Source organism: Zalophus californianus, chromosome 17, assembly GCF_009762305.2.
Source record: "Zalophus californianus isolate mZalCal1 chromosome 17, mZalCal1.pri.v2, whole genome shotgun sequence".
NCBI lineage: Eukaryota > Metazoa > Chordata > Mammalia > Carnivora > Otariidae > Zalophus > Zalophus californianus.
In genome coordinates this window covers 48144370-48165811 of record NC_045611.1, presented here as the reverse complement: position 1 = coordinate 48165811, position 21442 = coordinate 48144370, and the positions used below count along the sequence as shown (strand labels likewise).

The 21442-nt window shown below is 59.4% G+C and overlaps 2 protein-coding genes and 1 long non-coding RNA gene across 11 annotated transcripts in view; 2 read left to right on the top strand and 1 right to left on the bottom strand.

Annotated features, from left to right (window-relative positions):
* The window catches only part of MEGF8 (multiple EGF like domains 8), a 58653-nt gene extending 49344 nt beyond the window's left edge, over positions 1–9309 (top strand). The window contains 3 exon segments of the mRNA XM_027617427.2: positions 4663–5032; positions 8124–8179; positions 8789–9309. The gene's annotated coding sequence lies outside the window, so the exon portion shown is untranslated.
* LIPE (lipase E, hormone sensitive type) lies at positions 2758–21416 on the bottom strand. Of its 9 annotated transcripts, none has more exons than XM_027617430.2 (10): positions 20302–21416; positions 11017–11552; positions 8763–8853; positions 8501–8646; positions 8109–8294; positions 7633–7927; positions 6648–6875; positions 6250–6426; positions 3792–4213; positions 2758–3415 (listed from the first exon to the last, which is right to left on the bottom strand). In XM_027617430.2, the coding sequence occupies exons 1-10, from the start codon at positions 21233–21235 to the stop codon at positions 3194–3196; spliced, it is 3237 nt and encodes a 1078-aa protein (XP_027473231.1). In that variant the 5' UTR covers positions 21236–21416; the 3' UTR covers positions 2758–3193. The 9 variants fall into 9 exon arrangements, with proteins under 9 accessions (XP_027473231.1, XP_027473240.1, XP_027473233.1 ...); XM_027617439.2 differs by lacking the exon at positions 20302–21416 and adding an exon at positions 18798–18882; XM_027617432.2 differs by lacking the exon at positions 20302–21416 and adding an exon at positions 18310–18543.
* Positions 18663–21442, top strand: part of LOC113935483 — a 36347-nt gene continuing 33567 nt past the window's right edge. The window contains exons 1-2 of the long non-coding RNA XR_003524039.2: positions 18663–18842; positions 19069–19863. This is a non-coding gene — a long non-coding RNA (uncharacterized LOC113935483). The remainder of the gene's footprint in view (positions 18843–19068; positions 19864–21442) is intronic.

The window sequence follows — 21442 nt, the reverse complement described above, 5'->3', positions numbered from 1 at the left end:
TGCAGGTCCAGTCGGTAAGCTCTTCCCAGCACGCCCAGTACTGGGATTCTGGACATAGTTCGGAGGGGAAACGGCGAGGCTTGGTGGGGTTGAAGGCGGAGGGGGCCGCTTAGCCCGGGCGACCGCGCATTTTGCTTTGTTGGGGAAACTGAGTCCCAGACATTCATGTCTCCGTTCCATTCCTCTCACCCTCAACCTGATTCCCGGCTGCGCCTACCCGGCCTGCACACCCATCCGTTCAGTCTCTCCTGCCCTCATTCTCTCTCCCACTCACGGGCTTTCCCATTTCCTTCTGTTGCTACTCATTGGCTCGCTCATCACACACTCAGCCACCTATTACTCAAACGTTTCCCGAGGTTTCCGGTGTGCCAGCGCTTGTGCTGGACGACGGTGGTGACCAAGATGAGTCAGGCCTAGGCCCCGCCTTCGAGGATCCCGGGTCAGATCCCCGGGAGGACAGACACGTTGATGGGCAGGGGTGTGCGGAGGTGGGGAGAGTCTTTCTAGGCTTTGCTGGGTCAGGAAAGGGTTTCCAGAGGAGGGGACATTGGCGCTGGATCCTGGAGGGGCAGGAGGTGCCAAGCAAAGGAGAAGAGCGTGTGAGAGGGTGTTTCAGCACAAGCGAAGAAAGGGAGGCATGCGGGAGTATTACTCTGTGTAGGTGCCCAAGAAGGAGGCCAGTCAGGTCCTTGCGGTGGGGTAACTATAAGGCTGGAAGAGGATGAAGTGAGCAAGGCCAGCCTTGGCAGCATGGACTCTGTCCTGGGGTGGGGTGGTCGTGGGGAGCCATGGAAGGGTTTAGATCCTGCAGGGGAAGACCAGGTCAGAGCTGGAGCCGGAACTGGAGAAACGAGACTGGACGCTGCCAGTAGCCCAGAAGGTGGCTTGGGCAGACACCCAGGCAGGAGAAGATGAAGCGTGGATTAGGTCAGAGACGGAGGGGATAAGGCAGAGAGAGGTTCGAGAGGCAGAAACAATAGAATATGGGGCTTGATGGGCTATGGGACGAGGGGCTGTCCAGGACAAGACCCAGAGTTCTGGCCTGGGCTACAGGGGTACAGGAGCTGTCCCTGAGATGGGGACGGGAAATACGAGCGGGTTGGTGGGTGGATGACTGTTTTGGGAGAGATGAACAAGGGTTCCTATGAGTTCAACAGGGGGAACAAGACCTTCAGGGAGAGTTCTGGGCTATGGCTCCCTCCTCAGCCCTCCATGTCTGGCTGCCCACATCCCATGGCCCTGCAATGGCTCTGGACAAGGTCACCAAGGACCCACCTGCTCCCTGCTGAGGCATGAGGATAATATTTCCATCCTCATCTCACGCCGACCACTCCCTCCCACCTGAAATCTCCTCTTGTTTCCTGGTTAACTTCTTCCCTCTCCGGCTGCTCCTTAGAACCCGCGAGAACTGATTCCCCTTTTACTGCCCACCCCTTTCCTGGGGGTAGTGGGCCTCAGGGCTCTCTCTCTGTCCTGGTCCTCTGCTCATCCCACCTGTCCACTCTTCCTGGAAAGGTTCTAGTCCCTCAGCTCCAGCCAGAAGTGAGCAACCAGCCTGCTCTCCTGCCCCCTGCTGCCTCCTGGATGCCCCCCCCCCCCCGGATTGCTTCACAGAGACTTTTCGATCTCTCCATGTGCAAAACAGCTCTCAGTAGACGGCCACCCTCCTTGTACACACCAGAGCCTCCTCCCAGTAAAGACACAGCCTCACTGTCCACCTGCTCCCATGGCTAGCCTGAGCGCCAGCTTCATCCCCAACTGCTCTACTGCAATAAGTCCTCTTCAACCTCAGTTACCCCCATGGCCTCTGCCCCAGCTCAGGCCTTGTCTTCCCTGTCCCCAGCCTCCTCTGCCTCCAGGACTCCAGTCTTTTCCCCTTTCAGTCCATGCCCCAGTGTCCCAGCAGGCCCTTTCAGTGCCTTAGCTGATCCTGTCCTTCTGCTGCTCAAAGCCCTTTTGTGGCTCCCACTGCCCTCCAGTTCAGTCCAGATTGTACTCCAGGACCTTCAGGATCTGCTCTTGCCGACTGCTCCAGGCCCCCCAGGCCACTTCCCACTTTGTACCTGACCTTCTAGCCAGGCAGAGGCTTTGATAACTGCCCAGTGGCTCTCACAACTTTGCATGTTTCTTCTGCCTAGCAGACTTACACTTATCCTTTAAGGTCAAATTCAGATCACCTCCTCTATGAAGCCCTCCTTGATTACCACACATGGAACCTGGGGGAACTGTGACATGCTGTGTCTGGCTGGGTCTCTCCGCCCATTCTCCCTGAGTCCCTTGAGGGCAGGCCCTGGATAGAAATCATCTCTGCTCCAAACCCAGGGCCTACAAAAGGACAAGACCTCAGAGTCTTGGTTGAGGGACTGAGTGACTGTCACAGCTCAGCAGAGCTTGCGCTTCCAGTATTTGGGGTGATCAGTTTTGTTTCTGGTTTCCTGATATAGTTGCTGCAGTTCTCTAACGTTTGGGTTTTCTTTTCTGGGTGGGTGCTGGGGCTGGGTCTGCGAAGGGGAGTAGCTGAGAACCCAGGGCCATCTGGCACACCACTTGGATTAAGTCTGAAGGGGAGGTGGTCTGTGTTAGTAGGGGCGTCCAATCCCTCCGCACCCAAGAATCCGAGCCTGCAGTCCCCTCGTTCCTCAGGACCCAGAAGTTGGGCTCCCAGCTTTCTACTGCCAGGCTGCTCCGATCCCAGCAGCAGAGTCCGATGCTGCCCCCTGGTGGGCGACACCCGACCCTATTTGCAAGAGGCCAAACTAATTAAAATACTTTTATTTACAAAGGAACAAAACAAACCGTCTTGCCAGGTAGGGCCAGGCCCCCACCCTGCGGCGGTCACAGCAGCAGTAGAAGGCGATGATGGAGTGCAGCTCCAGCTGTCTACGGAGACTCGTTGGTGTGCGCCCCCCACCCCTCAGGCCAGGGTCTCGGCTTTGGGCCCCCGCCCCGACCCCCCCCCGCCCCCGGCCGTCCTCCCACCTTAAGGCACAGCCTGCCCCTCCCGCGCCTGGCCTGACGGAGAGGCTGGAGGGGATCGGGAGCCCCTCGACCGGGGGTGGGGTTGGGGGGGACGTACCCGCCGCCTAACCGGGGGCGCATTCACCACGGAGGCCGGCTCAGATGGGAACAAGAGGCCTTTAGTGTCGCCCCCGCGCAGCCCCAGCTGCCCGCGTGGCCCGGCTCGGGCTGGGGCTCAGACGGGCTGCGCGGTGGGCGGGGCGGGCTGAGCGAGGATGAGGCGGATGCACTCCACGCACTGCGCGGCCGCCTGCCGTGTCTCGCGGCACAGCGCCGCCAGGCTCAGGAAGCCGTGCGGCAGGTCCTCCACCACGCGCAGCTTCACGGGCTTGCCCAGGCCGCGCAGCCGCCGCGCGAACATGACCGAGTCGTCCAGCATGGGGTCCAGCGCGCAGGCCTGCGGGACGGCGCGGGTGGGGCACGGGGCAGAGGAACGAGGGGAGGGGGGCGGGGAGTGGGAGACTGAGCCTCGGCCCAGCATCTCCGGCCCCCTCCCCCCCTAGACCCACCACCTCTTTCCCTTTCCCCGACTGCAGGGCTCCGCAAGACCGCGAGAGGAAATAGCAGCCCTGGTTCCCCTGCAGCCCTCCCGCCCCCGGGCATTCCCTCCTGGTGGCACGCCTCTCCCTTCGGCTGGCAGCCAGGCTACCTTACCCCACCCCCACCCCCACCCCCACCCCTCCGCTCTCTCGCTCCCGAGCTCCCTTCCGCAGGTGCACCTGGCCCCGCCCGCCCCTGCTCCCCGCCCCGCACTGTCCCAGTCTGGCGCTCACCACAATGTGCACGGGTGGCAGGCTCTGTAGCATGCCGTCAGACGCCAGCAGCGGCGACATGAAGGGGTTCTTGACGATGGGCGAGTCGCAGAGGGGCATCCGGGCGGGGCCCTGGCTGGAACGCCTAGGGTGGAAACCCTCAGGGAAGGCCGCGCGCGCGCTGCAGCCTCTGTCCTTGGTGCTCAGCTCATCCTGTGCCTTAGCGGCCTCGGGTGCGTGGTCTGGGCCAACCAAGAAGTTGACGTCGGAGGGTGTGGAGGGGCCAAGTGTCTCCGCAGACATTGACAGTTCCGGGCTGTTTGACGTTTCAGAGCTGTCCTTTAGGCTCAGGTTGTGTAGGGTCAAGCTCTTGAGGGAGTCTGTGCCCAGCGGGCCCCCGGGCTGGGCCAGGGCTGCCTCAGACACGCTGCGCCGCATTGGCTCTGCAAGAGGAGCAGGGGCAGGTGGCCAGTGGGGGCCACAGATCAGCCTGGCTCTGTGGACTGGGTGTGTGAGTGGCGGTCAGGAGAGGTCAGGCGGGAGGGCAGTGGCCTCTGCAGGAGGAGCTGCGCGCTAGGGCTGTGGAGGCCGAGTGTTCCCCCCCAGACTCCCGTCCTCGGGGATGGGTGGGGAGCCCCAGGTGCCCCAGGCTGCAACTCCAAGGGGGAGGTGGGAGGAGTCACCGTGGAGGGGTGTGTGTGTATGTGTGTGTGTGTGTGTGGTAACCGGGAGGGTGAAATGCAAGTCAGTTTACCTCTGGGAGCCTCAGTTTCCTCCACTGTACAAAGAGGGGATAAAAATAGTCCTTACCTCATAGGAGGTGGTGAGGACTCGGGATGAGGCACTGCTGCCCCCTGGGAGGTCACACACTATCCTCATGTTTTATTACTAGGCCCGGTGCCTCGTTCCAGCTGCCTCCCTGACCCCAGCCCGAGGCCCAACCAACCTGTGAGGGCCACTCAACACAGAGGGTGTCAACAGTGGAATAGTGAGCAGGCCACGTTCACAGGGAGCTAAAGAGAGTCTTGGGAGCCTATTCGATCCCCAGGGATCCCACACCTGCAGCCACACAGATCTGCTCCCCACATTCCTTCATGTTCTTTAGTTTTATCCCTTACCTTTGAGCGACCCGACAAGCAAGTGCCCCGCTGAGGCCAAAGACACGCTTCGGGCTGCGTGGAATGCCCACCTGAGCCTCCGCTCCATTAATCTGATCCGACCTATGCTGCTTACCACTGGGGCCACGACCCTGCCTTTTGCAGGTATCTTTTCTTTTTTAACTCGTCTATATAAATCCACGAAGGCAAGATGCAAGACGATGTGAGAGTAACTGCATAAGTGCCCCGTGACCCAAGAGGGTCACCGGAATGGAACCAGTGAGGGGAGTCACGGGGCGCAGCCTGTCAGGGGTGCCGGCATCTGCTAGGAGCACCTACTGGGTGTCGGGTTTGTGCTGGGTGCTTGGCACAAATAGTTGCATGAAGTCCTTATAACAACCTAATGAGGCAGGTCCTCTTACCATCCTCATTTCATGGAGGAGCAAAGCAAGGCTCACAGATAGGGTACCTGGCCCCCATCACCCCGTAGGTTGCTCGACTGTGGGCCTCTAGGGACTGTACCTGTCACCTCTAACCTTTAGGGAAAGCCCCAGTGTTCAATGGTCCACGGTTCAAATCCCTTTTGTTTTTGTGTGTATTTGCATCCATTTGAATATCCTAAAATTTAAAAAGTTAAAGTAAGACACACTCAGTTGGAATAATTTTCTGAATAGGAATGGTATCTGTCTTCTTCTGAACACGCACTATTATTCAGAAAATACTGTTGGCTTGCTGGAGATAGAAAATGAGCTGGCTGTACTTTAAAATCATTAAAATGTTAAAAAAAAATTGTGGGGAAAAAATAGATCCCTGGATGTTGGTGATTTTTGGCTGCATGAGGATCCTGCCCTGCCCGAGGCTGGAAATCTCTCCCACTGACCGAGGTCTGTGCAGTCAGTCTGCTGATCCCTCCGACCCCAGGCTCCTAGGCCAGCCCCCGGAGTGGGGCATTACCCCCATGTGTCTCTGTTAAAAGTCTGGGAAGAATCTAGGAGGGCTGGACTCCCCCCCCTGAGGGCCCAAGGGATTTGAGTGGCATTCTTGGGATCAAAAATTGGCACATGTGGCAGGCCTTCTGAGTTATTTCCTGGGGTTCCTTTCTGGGATGGGCTGTTTGCAAGGCTACCCCCTATAGTTCCTAGGAGTTCTGAGATGACCTGGCGGACCAGAAGTCCTGGAAATTCTAGGATGTGGAGTGTCGTGGAAAAGCAAGGCTGTGTGGTAGTCCCCAGGGCTAAATAGGGGGTTAGAGCCAGAAGGTGATCTCTGCTTCCCTGAGCACCCGAGGACACAGCCACTCGCCTCCCCCCAGGACGTTCGGTGTATCCGGCTGTCCCTGCTGTCCACCCCGAGTGGGTGTGTGAGGGGAGGGCTTCACTCACCTGCCGTGGGCACTGAGTTCGTGTGGGACTTGTGCCCACTCAGGTCTAGGAAGGAGTGGAGCCAGGAGGAGGCGCCCACGCGGAGGTCTCGGAAGAGCAGGGCTGTGTCCCGCCGCACCAGCCCCATCACGCCCAGTGCCTTCTGGTCTGAGTCCGAGTGCTCCTCTGTCTCCCCACCTGTGGAGTATGTGTGGAGGGCTGAGGCCCAGTCTCAACACCTGGAACGTCAGGCCTCGGTGCCCCCGGGGACCCAAGGATTTCTGATGGCTTCAGTGGGGACCAGGAGTCTCAGATTTCCTCTCCCGAGCCCCGGGAGACTGGGCGCCAGCCCCCATCCCTGCAGGACTCCAGCATCCAAGTCCCCCCCAGGCCTCCAGCTGTGTGTGTGGCGGCCTTACCAGCATAGGCGCTGACACACTTGGTGAGCACGCTGAGGGGCAGCAGGGGGTCCATGAGGCTCAGAAGGCGGGAGGGCGAGGCGGTAGATTGTAGCATCGTGGCTGGGTAAGCTGCCATGATGCCATCTGGCACCCGCACCCCGTAGGCTGCTGCCCGGAGGGACACGGTGAAGCAGAGGTTCCCACCTGCGCTGTCCCCTGCGAGGCATATCCGTTCCCCTGTTGAGCCTGGGTTGGAGGGGGCTTTGGTCAGCCTGGCAGGGAGGAGCTCAAGCTCTGAGCCAGGAGCACTGGACTCTCAGAGGTGGGGTATGGGGGCCCCAATCCCAAGGTCTAGCCAACTGCAATTTTAGAGATTGGTAAACTGAGGCAGGGGTTTGGGGGACAGTGGTCGGGGATCAGGCAGACTGAGGATGTGGAGATCAGGAGGCTCTGGGAAGCTTGAGAGGCTGGAGGTCAGAAACAAGGGGGACAGGTGGTGGGAAAGGGGAGACCAGGGCCCATTTCGGGAGCGAGGGGCAGCTGAGGCCTGGAGATGGAAGGGCGGGGTTCAGCTGACCATACAAAAGAGCCACATTCCTGTGCCCTGGGGCACGCCCCCACCTTGCCCTGTGCCTCTGGAGAGGTCAGAAGCAGGAGGTCAGAGGAGCTGGAAGAATGGTCTGGAGCGTGGGCCGGGAGGCTGGCAGTGCAGGACAGGGGGTGGAGAAACAGGAGAGAAAAGGTCCTCGGGGATGGAGAGGTGGGGGGATGGGGTGTCAGGGCTAGAGTGGGGGGGGCAGGAAGCAGAAGGAGGAAGTGGTTGAGACGGAAGGTCTGGAGAGCAGTGGGGCAGGAGGGGGTAAACAGGTGGCAGAGAGCTGGGGAGGAGGAGATGGCAAGGGAGGCAGGGGGTGCAAGACTGAGGCCTGAGCTCTCTCTCCCAGTGCAGCACAGGGTGGGGGCAGGAGCAGGGAGCGGGTGACAGTGAGGGGCAGGGGCTCACCGAGGAGGGCACAGTGCTTGACAGCCCAGCAGTAAGCGTAGAAGCACTCCTCCAGCGCTCGGGGGAAGGGGGCCTCGGGGGCCAGGGAGTAGTCGACGGACAGGATGGGGACGCCCAGCTCCTGGGCCCAGCTCTTGAGGTAGGGCTCATGGGATTTGGAGGTCTGGGCCACGAAGCCACCGCCATGGATGTGCACCACCAGGGACTGTGAGCGGGGTGCCTGCTGGGGGCGTGGCCGCAGCTCCAGGCTCCAGGGCCCCTCGGACTTCACCAGGCTGCTGAGCAACTCACTGTCCTGCGGGGGGTGGTGAGGGAGGAGGATCTGGGTGAGGCTGGGGTGGCCTGCCGGGGCCTCACCCCACCAAAGGGATGTGCTCAGAGAGACAGGATGGGGGCGGGGCAGGGGTAAGCACTGAGAGGTGGGAGGGCCTCTGGGGAGTGGGGCTGTTGGTGCTCCTTGGCTCTGTATCTCCTACCTGTCCTTCACGCAGGTCATAGGAGATGAGCCTGACGAGGACCGGCCCGGGGCCCGAGTGGGCCAGAGGAGGTGAGATGGTGACCGTGAGCTTGGGGTCAGCAGTCAGCGGCATTTCAAAGGCCTCTGGTGGCAGACTGAGCAGGCGGCTTACCCTCACCGTAGCTGATGTCATGTTTGCTAGAGACTGGTGGGAGGGAACAGGAGGGGCGCTGGGGAGGAGCTGCTTGCAGCCCCTTGTGCCTCCTCTCCAATCGCCACCCCCTCTACCATCACGCGCTGTCCCAGGCCTGGAGCCCTGCCGAGGCCTGATGTGGCCTGGGATGGGGTCTCTGGGCCCCAGTGTGCCCATCCTGTAACATTGGTGGGGCCTTCATCAGGCCCCCTTCTCACCGATAGCACCTCAATCTCAGTGATATTCCAGAAGGCTTTCCAGAAGTGCACATCTAGGTTCTGTATGATCCGCTCAAACTCCGCACCGCGCAGCTCTGGGTCGATGGCGAAGCGGCCGCTTGTGAAGAGCGAGCTGGCGGTCACACCTGGGGATTGGCAGGGGTGGTCGGGGGCCCAGTGGGAGTGGGGGCTGGGGGGGTGGAAGAAGGAGGAGGGACAGGAAGGGAGGCGAGTCTGCAGGCAGGATCTGGCCAGGACTCACCAAGGCCTGTTTCGTTGCGCTTATAGTGCTCCCCGAAGGACACCAGCCCGATGGAGATGGTCTGCAGGAACGGCCGGATGGCGGGCGTGAACTGTGGAGAGATGCCGCTGGGTCACCCACTGCCCAGGAGGGACTGGAGGCGGGCAGGGGTGAGGGGCAGAGACGTGGTTTGGGGAGAGACGTGGTCATCCAGCAAACATTTAGTGAGCTCCTACTGTGTGCCAGGCACTGCTCTAGGCGACAGGAAGCAAATAAAGGCATATGTTCGATGTTAAGGAATGCTTCGTGACCAATGCTTTGAAAATTTGAAAAAACAGTAGGTGGAGGGGACACAGACTGACGACTGGGGGTCAGGCTACTTAGATGGGTAACCGGGAGGGTGCTGGAGGAGGAGCAATCCAGAGGAAGTGAGGGAAGGGTGCTCCCTGCAGAGGCCGTGGCAAGTGCAAAGGCTCTGAGGCAGCCTGTGCTTGGCGGGGATAACCTGTGCGGCTGGAGCAGAGTGAATGAGGGGAGAGGGGTGGCAGCCAAGGCCAGGGAAGCAGAGGGGGCTCATGGAGGGCCTGAGGAATGTGGATGTGTTCCAGACGTGGGTGGAGCCATAGAGGGCTGGGAGTAAGGTGATGCAGGGATTTCCTGAAAGTCAGCGAGGACAGAGATGAGGCCAGGCGGATGGGGACCAGTTCCTGGGCGGCAGGAAGACAGACAGGAGATGGTCAGAGACAGACAGGGCCAGAGATCTTGCGGCAGAAAGGCAGCCAAATGGGGAGACAGCATCTGAGGGAGGAGCCAGGCCAGCTAAGAAAAGACAATGGGGAGACAAGATCAGAGAAAAAAAAGCCATAGGAAGCTGGGCAAGGGGCCAGCAGGGTTCTTTTGTTCATTCAACAAATACAGGCCTACATCCTACTTTGTGCTAGGCACTAGGCTTGGGAGCAGGGGGCAGGGGAGGGGGGACCGGGTGCTGAGTTAGAGCCCCATGTGGGAGGCTTCTGCCCTGTGGGGGCTGACATTTTACAGGGGATAGCTGTCCCGTAGCATAGCAGCTGGGCCCTCAGAGAAGAGCTGTCAGGCATGACCTTGCCCCTGGCCAGGGGCCCAGTGGGCCAGAGAGCACAGCGGTGCCTGGCCATTTTGCCTGGAATGCTGGGTTGGGTGGCCACAGGATCACTCTCCGGGGACTCCAAGGTCATGGCCGGGACACAGGGAGGAGCCAGCTGTCCCAGCTGGGCTGATCAATATTTGTGGGGGGTCAGCTTAGGTGAAGGGAAGTTCCCAGGAACACCCAGGCTGCTCTGTGGGAAGCGGGGAAGGAAGGCCGAGAGACTGCCAAGCCCACCTGGGGTGGGGGTGGGGCGGACCCGGAGAGAATCGGGGCGGGGGGGGGGGGGGGGACTGCAGAGTCGCGCAGCTCCAGATACTCCTGCGGGGGGGGTTCCCCGATGTGGGGCTGGGGCCCCGGGGACCCTGCACTGACCTCACACAGGAGCATGTTGGGTCTCTGCTCTGAGTCCCCAGGACCCCCTCCCACCTCCCCCCTCCCCAATTCTGAGCCCCCAAACTACTTTTGCTCTGAGTCCAAAGGCTCCCAGGCTACTTTCCTCTTGGTGTTAAGGTGAATGGTACCCCCCTGGGGGTGGCTGGGGTGGGGCCACCACCAGGTCTCCCTCATGGTCACCAACTCGGAAGTGCTCCTTGGCCTTCCCCATGGCCGGAAAATCCTGAGTCGAGTGAGAGCTCCCGAGGTGAGCCAGAAAGCCCAGGCCGACCGGGGTCCCATGGAGCAGCCGCGACCAGAGTCCCTTGAGCCTCTAAAATGGAGCTAGCCCCCTCCCTCCTGCCCATGCCTCTGGGGGCGGGGTGACTAAATGGGGTGTGCTCTTATAAAGAGGCCTTTGAGAACAGTACTAACCACCCTCCTGAGGGGTCTCAAATGATCTCAGAGGACAGACAGGTCACTGCAAAGAGTGGACAAATCTGAGTGTGGGGATCCTGGCGCAAAGAGCTATGCAAGTTAACGATGTCTTACTACACGGTGGAATCGACACAGGGGCCACAAGTTTGAGACCCCCCCCCCACAACCCCGTGCAGCCGCCTAAGCCCTAGACGGCTTCCCCTTTCTGAATCTACCGTCCCCGGAGTCCAGTGATACCACTGTGGTAATCCCACCATGCTGTCGGGCCAGTTAGGGGGGCCACCTGGCACCTTCACTGTGGGTCCGGAGGAGCGGGGCTGGGGGGAGTGGGGGGCTCACCTGGAAGCCCAGACAGCGGCCGTAGAAGCAGCCTTTGTGCAGAGTGACGTACTCGTGCAGGAACTCAGCAATGAGCCCCTCGTCACCCTCGAAGAAGAGCCCCCCGGGCTGGTTGGTGGCCAGCAGGCGCTGGGCATAGTAGGCTAGGGCACGGAGCTGGGTGAGGGCGGCCAGGTAGGCCTCGAGTTCCGCCAGGTTGTGGCTGGTGCGGAAGAAGATGCTCCGGCGGTTGGAGGCCACGTAGCGGGATTTGTGCAGCAGGTGCGCCAGGCAGCAGCGGGCCGTGTGCACCAGGCTGCGGTACCCGTTGGCCGGCGTCTCGGCGTCCAGGTCGAAGAGGTGCGCCACGCTCAGCAGGCGGCACAGGGCCGGCTCCAGCCCCAGCGCCTGCTCCCGAACCCCCGCGAAGACCCCCGACAGCCGTCGTGCTGTCTCCCCAGGGCCCTGGCTCGAGAAGAAGGCCATGTTGTCTTCTGCCAGAGTCACCAGCGACTGTGTCATCGTGCGCAGGTCCATGCTGTGTGTGAGCCGCGAGGCTGCGGGCGAGTGGGGAGCCCCCATCAGGCAGGGATGGACCCAAGGGTGGAGTCTAGGGCCCCATCCCCTTCCTTTTTCAGACCCAGGAGTCCAGGCCCCAGACTCCTCTTCTCCGTGGTGTCTCCTACGTGGGACTCTTCTTGGTTTCCTAGCTCCATGCCTCTCCTACAACCCCGGAGTCTATCCACCCCTCTGCTTCCTTCCAGGGACCCAAGAATTCAGGTAGCCGTCTCCACTTGGCTCTCCTGGGGCCCAGGACGCTGAGGTTCTCTGAGAGGTGTGGCGCCCAACTAGGTCCCACCTCTCTCAGGACCCAGGGGTTCAGGCCCCCTATCTCACCTCCTTCTCAAGGCCCCAGGCGTCATCACCCACAGGCCCTTCCCCTCCCCCAGTATTTGGGAGAGCTCAGCCCTCAGCCCACCCATTCCCGTCTACCTGGTGGTGTCCCAGGATCCTGGTCTCAAGCCCAGTTCTCTTCCGGAACCCAGTTCATAATCCTAGCCTTACTTCAAACTGAGGAGTCAATCCTGCCCCCTCCTGGTCCCTCGGATCTGGCTGTGGAACCCCCTCCAAGCTCCAGCTGCCTCCCTGTTCCTCTGTGGGATCCCCACAAGACGGTCCCACTGCTCCCGAGCTGGGTCCCCTGGCCTTCGGGCCTCTCCACTTGGCTTAGACCGCACGGGCCAGCCCCACTACCCTGCCTGGAACAGCTGCCCTCGCCTCTGCCGTTAGCCTTGAGCTCACTCTGCCACACCCACGCTAAGAACTTTCTCAGTGCTTGCTCACCCCGAGAACCCGACTGCCTCCATTCACGTTTCAACTGTTATCGGTAGCATCCCCATTTTACAGGAGAAACTGAGGCTCAGAGGTGTTCAGTAAGGAGCTGAAGCTTGCATCAAAAGTGGCCGCGCAGAATTCAAACCCAGATCTCTGGGTCCAGAGACATTACTTAAATCGCTGGTCTCCCTCCCAGGGCTCTGGAAGCTGGGTTTCCAGCTATGGCCCTCAAAAACTTGCCCTGGACAACGCCCGACTCCCCACACTTCAGGGTCCCTGGTGATCTTCCCTCCGGGGTCCTTGTACTGTCACCCAGGCCCTGGACAAGCTACTGTTGTCCCCCCTTGGTGGAGACGGTGCCCTCTGCTCTGGAGACTCTTCTCTCCTGAAGCCCACTCAGGACCTTGCCTGGCTTCTGCCTCATCCCCCAGAAGGTGTCTCCCCTCCCTTCCAGTACCTGGGGTTTTAAAGCGCGACCCGTTCCTGTCTCTTAGCAGACAGTGCACTCACCCCTCCCAGACCTCTTCTGAGCTCCCCCAGGCTGAGCTGCGGGCTGGGCTAGGGCTGAGAGTGGGGAGTGCCAGCAGAAGCCTGGGGCCATAAACCGGCTGGGAGGGGCAGAGCCTGCCCGGGGTGTGGCCACGGGCCCCACCTCCCGCCCAGAAAGGCCTGGGAACCCGCGCGCGTTGTAAACACAGCAGGGAGCCCAACTCCCCGCGCCCCCTGCTGGTCCCCGGCCCCCGCTCAAATGCGAGTCCTTGTCCCAGGCTCCTTTGCCTTAGGACCCCGGAGTCCAGGGCCCCAGCGCCTTCCTCGCTTGGATCCAGGAGTCCAGACACTCAACCCCCTCAGTAATTAGAAACTGAGATATCTAGCTCGCCAAGCCTCTTCTCTCTTAGGAGCCAGGAGTCTTAGCCTCAGTGATGGAACAAAGTGTCTCTTCTCACCCAGCCCGGCTGCCCTCCCTCTCCCCAGGGTGGAGCTCAGAGACCAAAGGCCCAGTGATCTCAGCTCCTGTCCCCCAGGCTGGCCCTGGCACAGGCGGCCCCAGCTATTGGGGGGGGGGGGAGAGAGGGTAGCCAGCCATGCCTGTCCCTCCCGAGGGCACAAAAGCTGATTAAGGGTGGTGCCAAGCTCAGCTAGGGGTTCTGAGCCACACATGTCCTACTGTGTGGTGTTCCCATACAGGGCACCTGCCACTTACCCTTCACAGGCCATCCTGCTGTGACTGCCATCCCCACCTCACATATGGGAAACTGAGGCTCCAAGAAACACTTTACCTCTGTTATTCCATGTGCTCCTTACCTGGCCAGCTGTTTCTCACCCTTCAGGCCTCCGCTTGTCACCTCCGCACAGAGGCCCTCCCTAACTACTCCTCTCCACCTAAGACACACCCCCATCATTACTTTCTGCCATCAGACTTGCGTTTCTTCCTAGATTTTTACACACTTGCAATTAGACACGTTCATTTACAGGTTTGTTGCTTGTTCCCCCCCAGGGACAGAACCACACTTCACGGAGCTGTGAAGCTGACGTGTAGAGGCGCAGCTCTTTAGGAAAAAGGATATAAAATCACAAATACAAACTTCGGGACAGGGCTTTGGAAGGGGTCTGCACGAATGAGAGGCCCTAAGGTCATTTGCCTGGCTGTAGGTGAATCCTCTGTCTCTCCTCCTTTTTTTTCTTTTTTCTTTTTAAGATTTATTTATTTATTTGAGAGAGAGCACGAGAGGGAAGTAAGAGGGAGAGAGACTCTCCATCAGCCTCCCTGCTGAGCGGGGAGCCTGATGCGGGGCTTGATCTCATGACCCTGAGATCACGACCTGAGCCGAAACCCAGAGTCAGACACTTAACCAGCTGCGCCACCCAGGTGCCCCTGTTTCTCCTCTTTGATTATCATGCCCCCTCGGGCAGGGGGGTGGCCCCAGGGCTCATCATGGGATCTGGCACATAATAGGTACTCAGCAAATATTTGAAGACGGAAAGAAAGCGTGAAGAGTCAGAGTGGGGGCAGAAGCAGGTGAATGGGAGCTTGGGAGAGGACCACTGCTCCCCAGGGCAGACAAACAGATGAACAGACAGAGGCCTCTGGAGACAGCACTAAGGCTTGGTGGCCAGGTGAGCCTGGATGGGCGGTGGTGAGGAAGAGGCTGAATCCCAGGCCTTCATGATTCCAGGGCCCTGCTCTTCGCCCTGTTCTAGGCAGCTCCCTGGGGGCTGAGCTGGGTGGAGCTGGGAGGAAGGGATATTGAGGTTGCCCAGAAACTTGCCAAGAATCTCAGGCAGAGGGCACTGGGGCAGAGGGAGGCGCCCAAGGCCCATGGGCAACAACTGGGGTAGAGGTAGGACCCAGGGGGGTCTTGCTGCCTGGCGCCAGCCCTTTGCCCTAAAGAACCACAGGACAGCCAGACCCAGCCTGGATTCTGGCCCCTGGGGACTGAGCAGGGGTGAGAAGGGAAGCAAGCTCAGGGAGGATGGAGGAGCAAGGACCAGCTCTGAGGCCTGGGAGGGGCAAGGGCTTCTGAAGGGGAGAGGCCTGCGGCGCAGATGCATGCCAGGCACTGTAACTCATTTCATCCTCTCCACGGCCCAGGGGCTAGGGACCGTCACCACCCCTTCTGGCAGTGGAGAGAAGTGAGATGCCGAGGAAGACGGGGCCGCCCACGGTCACAGGACCCGCTAGGATGGCTCAGCCGGTCTCTGCAGAGTTTCTGCAGTGTGGGGGGGCTCCTGCTCTCCATCAGGTCTCAGCTGCCCGCTTTCTGGGTGGTCAGGTGTGAGTGTCTTGGAGGCTCACACACAAATTTACATATGTATGTGGGTACATGTCATGCATAGTGTTTGCCTGGCTTGTGTTTGTGGGTGGGTGACATTTTCTCCCCAGTCTGTGCGTTTGTACGTTTCTCCGTACGTATGAGGGCATGTGCATATGTATGTGTCACGGCCCCCGTACGTCTGAGGGCATGTGCGTGTGTGTGTGTCACGGCCCCCGTACGTCTGAGGGCATGTGCGTGTGTGTGTGTCACGGCCCCCGTACGTCTGAGGGCATGTGCGTGTGTGTGTGTCACGGCCCCCGTACGTCTGAGGGCATGTGCGTGTGTGTGTGTCACGGCCCCCGTACGTCTGAGGGCATGTGCGTGTGTGTGTGTCACGGCCCCCGTACGTCTGAGGGCATGTGCGTGTGTGTGTGTCACGGCCCCCGTACGTCTGAGGGCATGTGCGTGTGTGTGTGTCACGGCCCCCGTACGTCTGAGGGCATGTGCGGATGTGTGTTTGTGTTCTTCTTGGCCCGTGAGATTGCACGGGCAGGTGTTTGTGTGTGTATGGACGTATACACTCATTATCTGTGTGCACCCGGGTGTGTGTGTGTGGGGGGCACTTCTTACTCTCATCCAATGCATCACAAAGTTCTCTCTACTCTGCCTGCCCCCGCAGAAACCTCTGGAATCTGGCCCTTCTCCCACTTCCACTAACCCCTCATCTAGAGGATTTTAACAAGTCTTTATGTGTCTCTGATTTTGCCCCCTTCAATGTCTTTTCCACATAGCAGCCAGAGGATTTTTCTAGAACTTCAGTCTGGTCACACAATCCTAACCCTGCAACAGCCCCCATCCTTTGCTCTCAGGATAAAGCCCCAAATCCTAGACATGGCCGCCCAAACCAGGTGCTATCTGGGCCCCCTGCCCACCCAGCTCCCTAATCCTCCCCTCCCTTGCTGAGCTCCCTCTGTGCTGTAATAAGCCACTTCCTTGGGCCTCAAGGTCTCTGCCTGAGCTGTCCCCTTTGCCTCCCTGCCCCCCTTGCCCAGCAGTCAGCACTTGCTCATCCTTGGGTCCAATGTCACCTTCCTGGGAAGCCTCCCTCTTACATTTTCTCAGGACTTTCCCTCTTGTATTTGCCAGTTTACAATTATATCTGATTTGTGGGATTATTTGATTGATATCTGTGTCCCCAGCTCAAATGTGAGTCTGTCCTCACCACTAAGAGTCCAGGCCTGACACAAGTAAATGCTCAGTGAATGTCTGCTGAACGAATCTGTGAGACTGGAGCTTTCTGGGCCCACAGTCAAGGTGGGGGCACAGAGCAGGTTTGAGTTCACACACCCCTGCCCTCAGGAGGTTGGGTTGGCCATCTCTCTGCCCTCACCTGCCAGGTAAGGAAGCCCAGGTGACCTTGCTCCTTCAGAGCCTCAGCATCAGCATCTCGGAAATGGGGAGATCATAATGACACTAGAGTCATTGGTTCCAGACAAGATCAAACTGATGACTAGGACTGCTCCAGCCAGCCTGGATGTCCTTGGGGCAGGGGCAGGGTCTGATTCACCCTAATGAGATGTGGCACCAGGGCAGAGTCTCAGGAAATGACAGGTGGATCTCAGAGTTTAGTGGAATGAGCCTTTGTGAGTAGGTGGGCCCTTGGGTTTGTGGGTGGGACTGGCTCAGCCCTGTGCAAGGCACCCCACCCAAGAGGATTCTGACTCCTCATGACAAGCCTAAGGGCAGCATTATTATTATTATCCCAGTGTTACAGTTTGAACATTCCTTCACTTACTAATTCAATAAATACCTGAGTGCCTCTGTGCCTGGCATATCAGGCTATGAAAATGTGGGGTAAACAAGGCAGACACGGGCCCCTTCTTAGGGAACTCACTGCCTAATGGGGAGTAATAGTAATCATAACCTCCACCTCTCAGGCAGACTTGCTGTGTACCAGTATCCAACGTGCTACACTCATTCAAACCTCACAACAGCCCTACGAGTCAGGGAGTCCTATCATTCTGCCCATTTTACAGCTCAGAAAGTTCGGACAGGGATAGAAGAAGCCTGTTGCCCAGTGTACCACGGTTTATGACCCCAGGAAACAGGCGACCAACGCCCACATTTTTAACTTTGGTCTGTACTGCCTCTGGGCACACTGTCCTGCTCATGAGGCTGTGTCTGGCAGTATGACAGTGAATGCCCTCAGGTCCCAGCCTGAGCTCCGAGCCTGTCTGAGTCTGCGTGTGTGCGTGTGTGCAAGTGTGCGTGTACTTGTGTATAGCCAACTCCAGTTCTGTCTTTGGCTAATGATGTTGCCTAAGGCAGAGAGGACAATGGGCTTGGGGTCTCTAGGGTCTGGGGGCTACATCAGTTTCTTCACAGGAACTTCCCATTGGTCCTCACTTGGCTTCACAAATACTCATCACCTAGCAAGGACTTAATGTGCGGTCCTGCCTGGGGCTTGCAATATCTCTGTTGGTCTGTCAGTCTTTCTCCAGCTTGCTGAGATCTGTAAATAATATAACACCTTAGGAACCCAGTTGACAGCCCTCCCTTCTTTGTGCCAGGGAGGGTGTGGTGGTCTGAAGCCTATCCAGGGCTCCCTATTCCTAAAAAGAGTGGGGGTCAGGAAGTTAGGCCCCAGTGGTGCTGGGCTGAAGCAGGGAGGCTGACAAGGAACCGGAGGCACGGATTGTACGAAGGATGGGAGGATGGACTGTTTTGAGCCATACTGGCCCTGGGGCATTTCCTACTACGAGGCACCCCTTCCTCCTACTTTTTCCTGACAGTGAATGCTCTCGAAACTTCCTCTCTGAGCAATAGTTTCTAAACCTCTCCATTATCCTCTCATGAGTGCTGGGGCCCTGAAAACCGGCGCTTGAACCATTTCCCCGGTAGGAAACACTGAAGCCAGGAATTGCCCCACGGTCACACAGCGAGTACGGAGCCGGACCGGGAACTCTAGTCTTGGGGACTCGCATTCTGGACACTTCCCAAGTCGTTACTGGGGCGTCCGGTAGTCTCTATGCTGAGGGTAATATTCCACTCTCACATCACCCATTCTCACAATGGATCATCCCCGCATCCCCTCGCAGGGCGGCAATGGGCCAGCCCACGGGCTCCCCCACTTCTCGGGGCAGTGGGTCCGTCCACTCAGTCCCCAGTTCCCCGCAGGATGTCCAAGGTTCCTTCCGTTCTGCTGCCGGCCCCGCGCGCTCACCTTTGGTTTTGTTTTTTCGCCACCGCCGGCGGCTACGACTCTTGGACCCCTCTTTGGCCCTCTTCGAGGCCAGGGCCCCATCGGCCCTGGCTGCCCCGCTTTCCCAGCCAGACTCCATCAATTCTCCGCGGTCCCCACGCGGGGGCCGATTACAGCCGCCAGGCCCCGCCGGGAGAGCCAATCCTCGTCGCACACCACCACCGGGCCCCCATATCACCCAATCCTGGGCTTGCTCCTCTCTGGATCCCGCCCTCTGAGCAATCCGGGCCTCACTCCACTGCCGGGTCCCGCCCCCAAACCCAGGGGCCTAAAGCCTGGCCCCGCCTCCTCGCACACTTTAAAGGGCCCGTGACCAACGAAAATGCAGCCCTGGAGGCGGCGAGAAGTGTCCTTCGGGCAGGACTAGTGGGGACTCCCGCGGGGGTCACCCCAGAAGGGAAGCCTCGATCTTCTCACGTGCTGACTCTCAGCCTCACTTTCCCACTCACCTTCCCAAGTAGGGATCCCCTAGAACGCGACCCGGCCCGCCTGCGGTAAGGGGAAAGCGGGGCGCCTTTGAGCCTCCGCCTCGGCGGGGTGGGGGGGGCGGGCGGGGTGGGCCAGGTCCACCGGCAATTCAAAGCCGGGGCGGGGCGACAGCACTGGAGGCGTGGCTCTGCCTGCGAGCTGTAGGAGAAGGAAGCCCCGCCTTCTTCCTGCCTTATTCGTCCTATTGCTCTTTCTCAGGATTCTTTTCTCTGCTTTCTCCCTCTCTCCCAGGGAATGGAAGGGCGGGGTAAGGAGAATGCTCGGCGCCTGCGCACTAGCCCGAAGCCGCGGATCGGCCCGTCGAGAGCGACGGTAGAGGGCCTGGCGCGTGCCTGCGAAAAGGCGGGAGACGGAAGGGGCTCGAGGCTCGCGCATGCGCACACAGTCAACTGCGGACGGAGCGTCGGAGGAGAGGTTACCGCGTTGGTGTGTGGAACGCCTCCCTTGAGACTGGGTTCTGGAGCCTACTGAAATAGCTCTTTATCCTCAGCGCCAGAAAAAAAAGACCTCAAACCCTCCCTTTCCGTCCTGCCCCTCCTCTCAGCTGAGGCCACCATTGCCGGCCCTTCCGGAGCCCCTCAGCTTCTGGACTGGGGCTGCCTTGCCTCCCCTCAGGCTGCTTCAACAACTAGCCCCTCATTCCATGGACGAGACTTTGCGTGCCCCCTTCGGCCCGAGCGCTGTGGAGCTGGAGCCTGCCCTCCCCCAGGGGCACCATGGCCTGCGTCAGAGGGGGAAGCAGCGCTGGCGGCTTAGCGGAGTCCCGGGCCCGGCCCGCTCCGATACTGCTCCCCGCAACTCTCCCTTCGTCCAGCTTCAGCCTTGCCCGAGACTTCGGCAGACCCCGCAGCCCCTCTCCCACGCCACCCTTCCTGAGAACACAACCCCCAGGCCACCGAGCCTGGCTGGACTGGAGGCGGCCTGGCAGGGGAACAAGTGCCTCCCTGCCCGCCCGGGGCGACCTGGAGAGCTCAAGGATCCCCGAGGCCCGATGTTCCCCCTAGTGGGGATGGAAACGCCGTGAGGGTAAGGGTTTACGGGTAGCACCAGGTGGCTGGTGCCTAAGGCAGAGGGTGCCCCAGGGCTGTGAGTTTGGGGACCGATGAATGAATACTGGCGGGGCTTGGGGGTGGGTGGGAGCTACTCTCTTTTCCTGGCCCGAAGCCCAGAGCCCTGTCCCACTTCTGTCTGATTTCCCCCAAATCCTCCGTGGGGAGGCAGCCTGGTGCAGGGAAGAAGTCACAGCCTGGCTCTGCCACTCCCGATATCAGCCCTGCCTCCTGCAAGGCCTTTACGTCTCCAGGCCTCAGCCTCCTCATCTATCAAATGGGGCTGTTGATCTTTGGAAGGACTGGTGAGGGATCCCCAGAGCCAACCTGACATACTGGCGGTCCTTAGTTCCTCTTGACTGAACGAATGACTGTCTCTGGGAGGCTCGCTCATTTCCTCCCGCCTCAAACTCACCTGTGTCCCTGTAGTGTCTGTGATTCTGGCTGCCAGTTTTCTTCCCGTGTGCTGATATCCCACCATACCCTGATGCTGCTTCATGTTTCCCCTTGAAGGCCAGCTTCTTTCCCTGGGCCACTGTTCCACCCCTCTTGGGTGATGAATTGCCCTTTAATGGAGACCCCACATCTGGTTCTGAGTCAGAATCTGTGACCCACTCATAAAACGTCCTCCACTCTGAGGCTCGTCGCTGTGTGGATGCTTGGTGTAGTTTTGAGAGAAATCCCCACTCAGTCGAAGATCTCAGCTGGGATTTGGCTCCTCGGACTGGAACTCTTTGCTGGGCTGTAGGGTCTGACTGTCTCAGTCTCTCTTGGGATGTAGATTCAGTCTGGGCAGGTGATCCATTTTTGCATCCAGGTCTAGGCTCGGCTGGAGGTGTTAATCCAGCTTCTTGTTGATCTGGAGGTTGCTGCACTGGGCCAGGTCCTGGCTGGGCAACATGTGCCTCTCTCAATTCTGGTTCCTGTTGAGTTTCAGATTCTTTTCCTGGCCCAGGTCCCTGCTGGAAGGCAGCTTCCTGTTGAGAGGAGGGTACCCGGTGCACGGCAGGTGATTGCTGTGGTGCAGGCTCCTGCGGGGCAGGAAGTTCCTGCTGCAAACCTGAATTTTGTGGGGTGCTAGGTTCCTGCTGGGATTCAGCTTCATGTTGGGCAAGGGGCTCCTGCTGAGTGAGGGGTCTTTGCTGTCGATCGGGCTCCTGCTGAGTACTGGGTCCCTGATGAGTCTTAGATGCTGGCTGGGGTGTGGCTGTCACTTTTGGCCCAGGCTCTGGCTGGGTGATGTGTGTCTGGGGTGGCTTAGGTTCCAAGTCAGGCCTAGACACTGACTTAGAACCTGGCTCCACTGTTGTTACTTCCCTCTCGGGAGGTGTTGCTCTCCCAGGTTTCATCCTTCTGGGCCCCCAAGGCCTTTTTTGTCACAGACCCCTCATTGATTCCTCATAATGGCACCTCCCTTTGGATTCCACTCCTTCATCCTGGCATTCCTGGTCTTCCTTTTTAAGGCAGTTGCAAGTGGCACTGCTGACCTCCACTCCTGTGCCTCTTGCTGTGGGAGGAGGGATTAGGAACGGGAGGAGGCTGTGTGCCCAGCACTC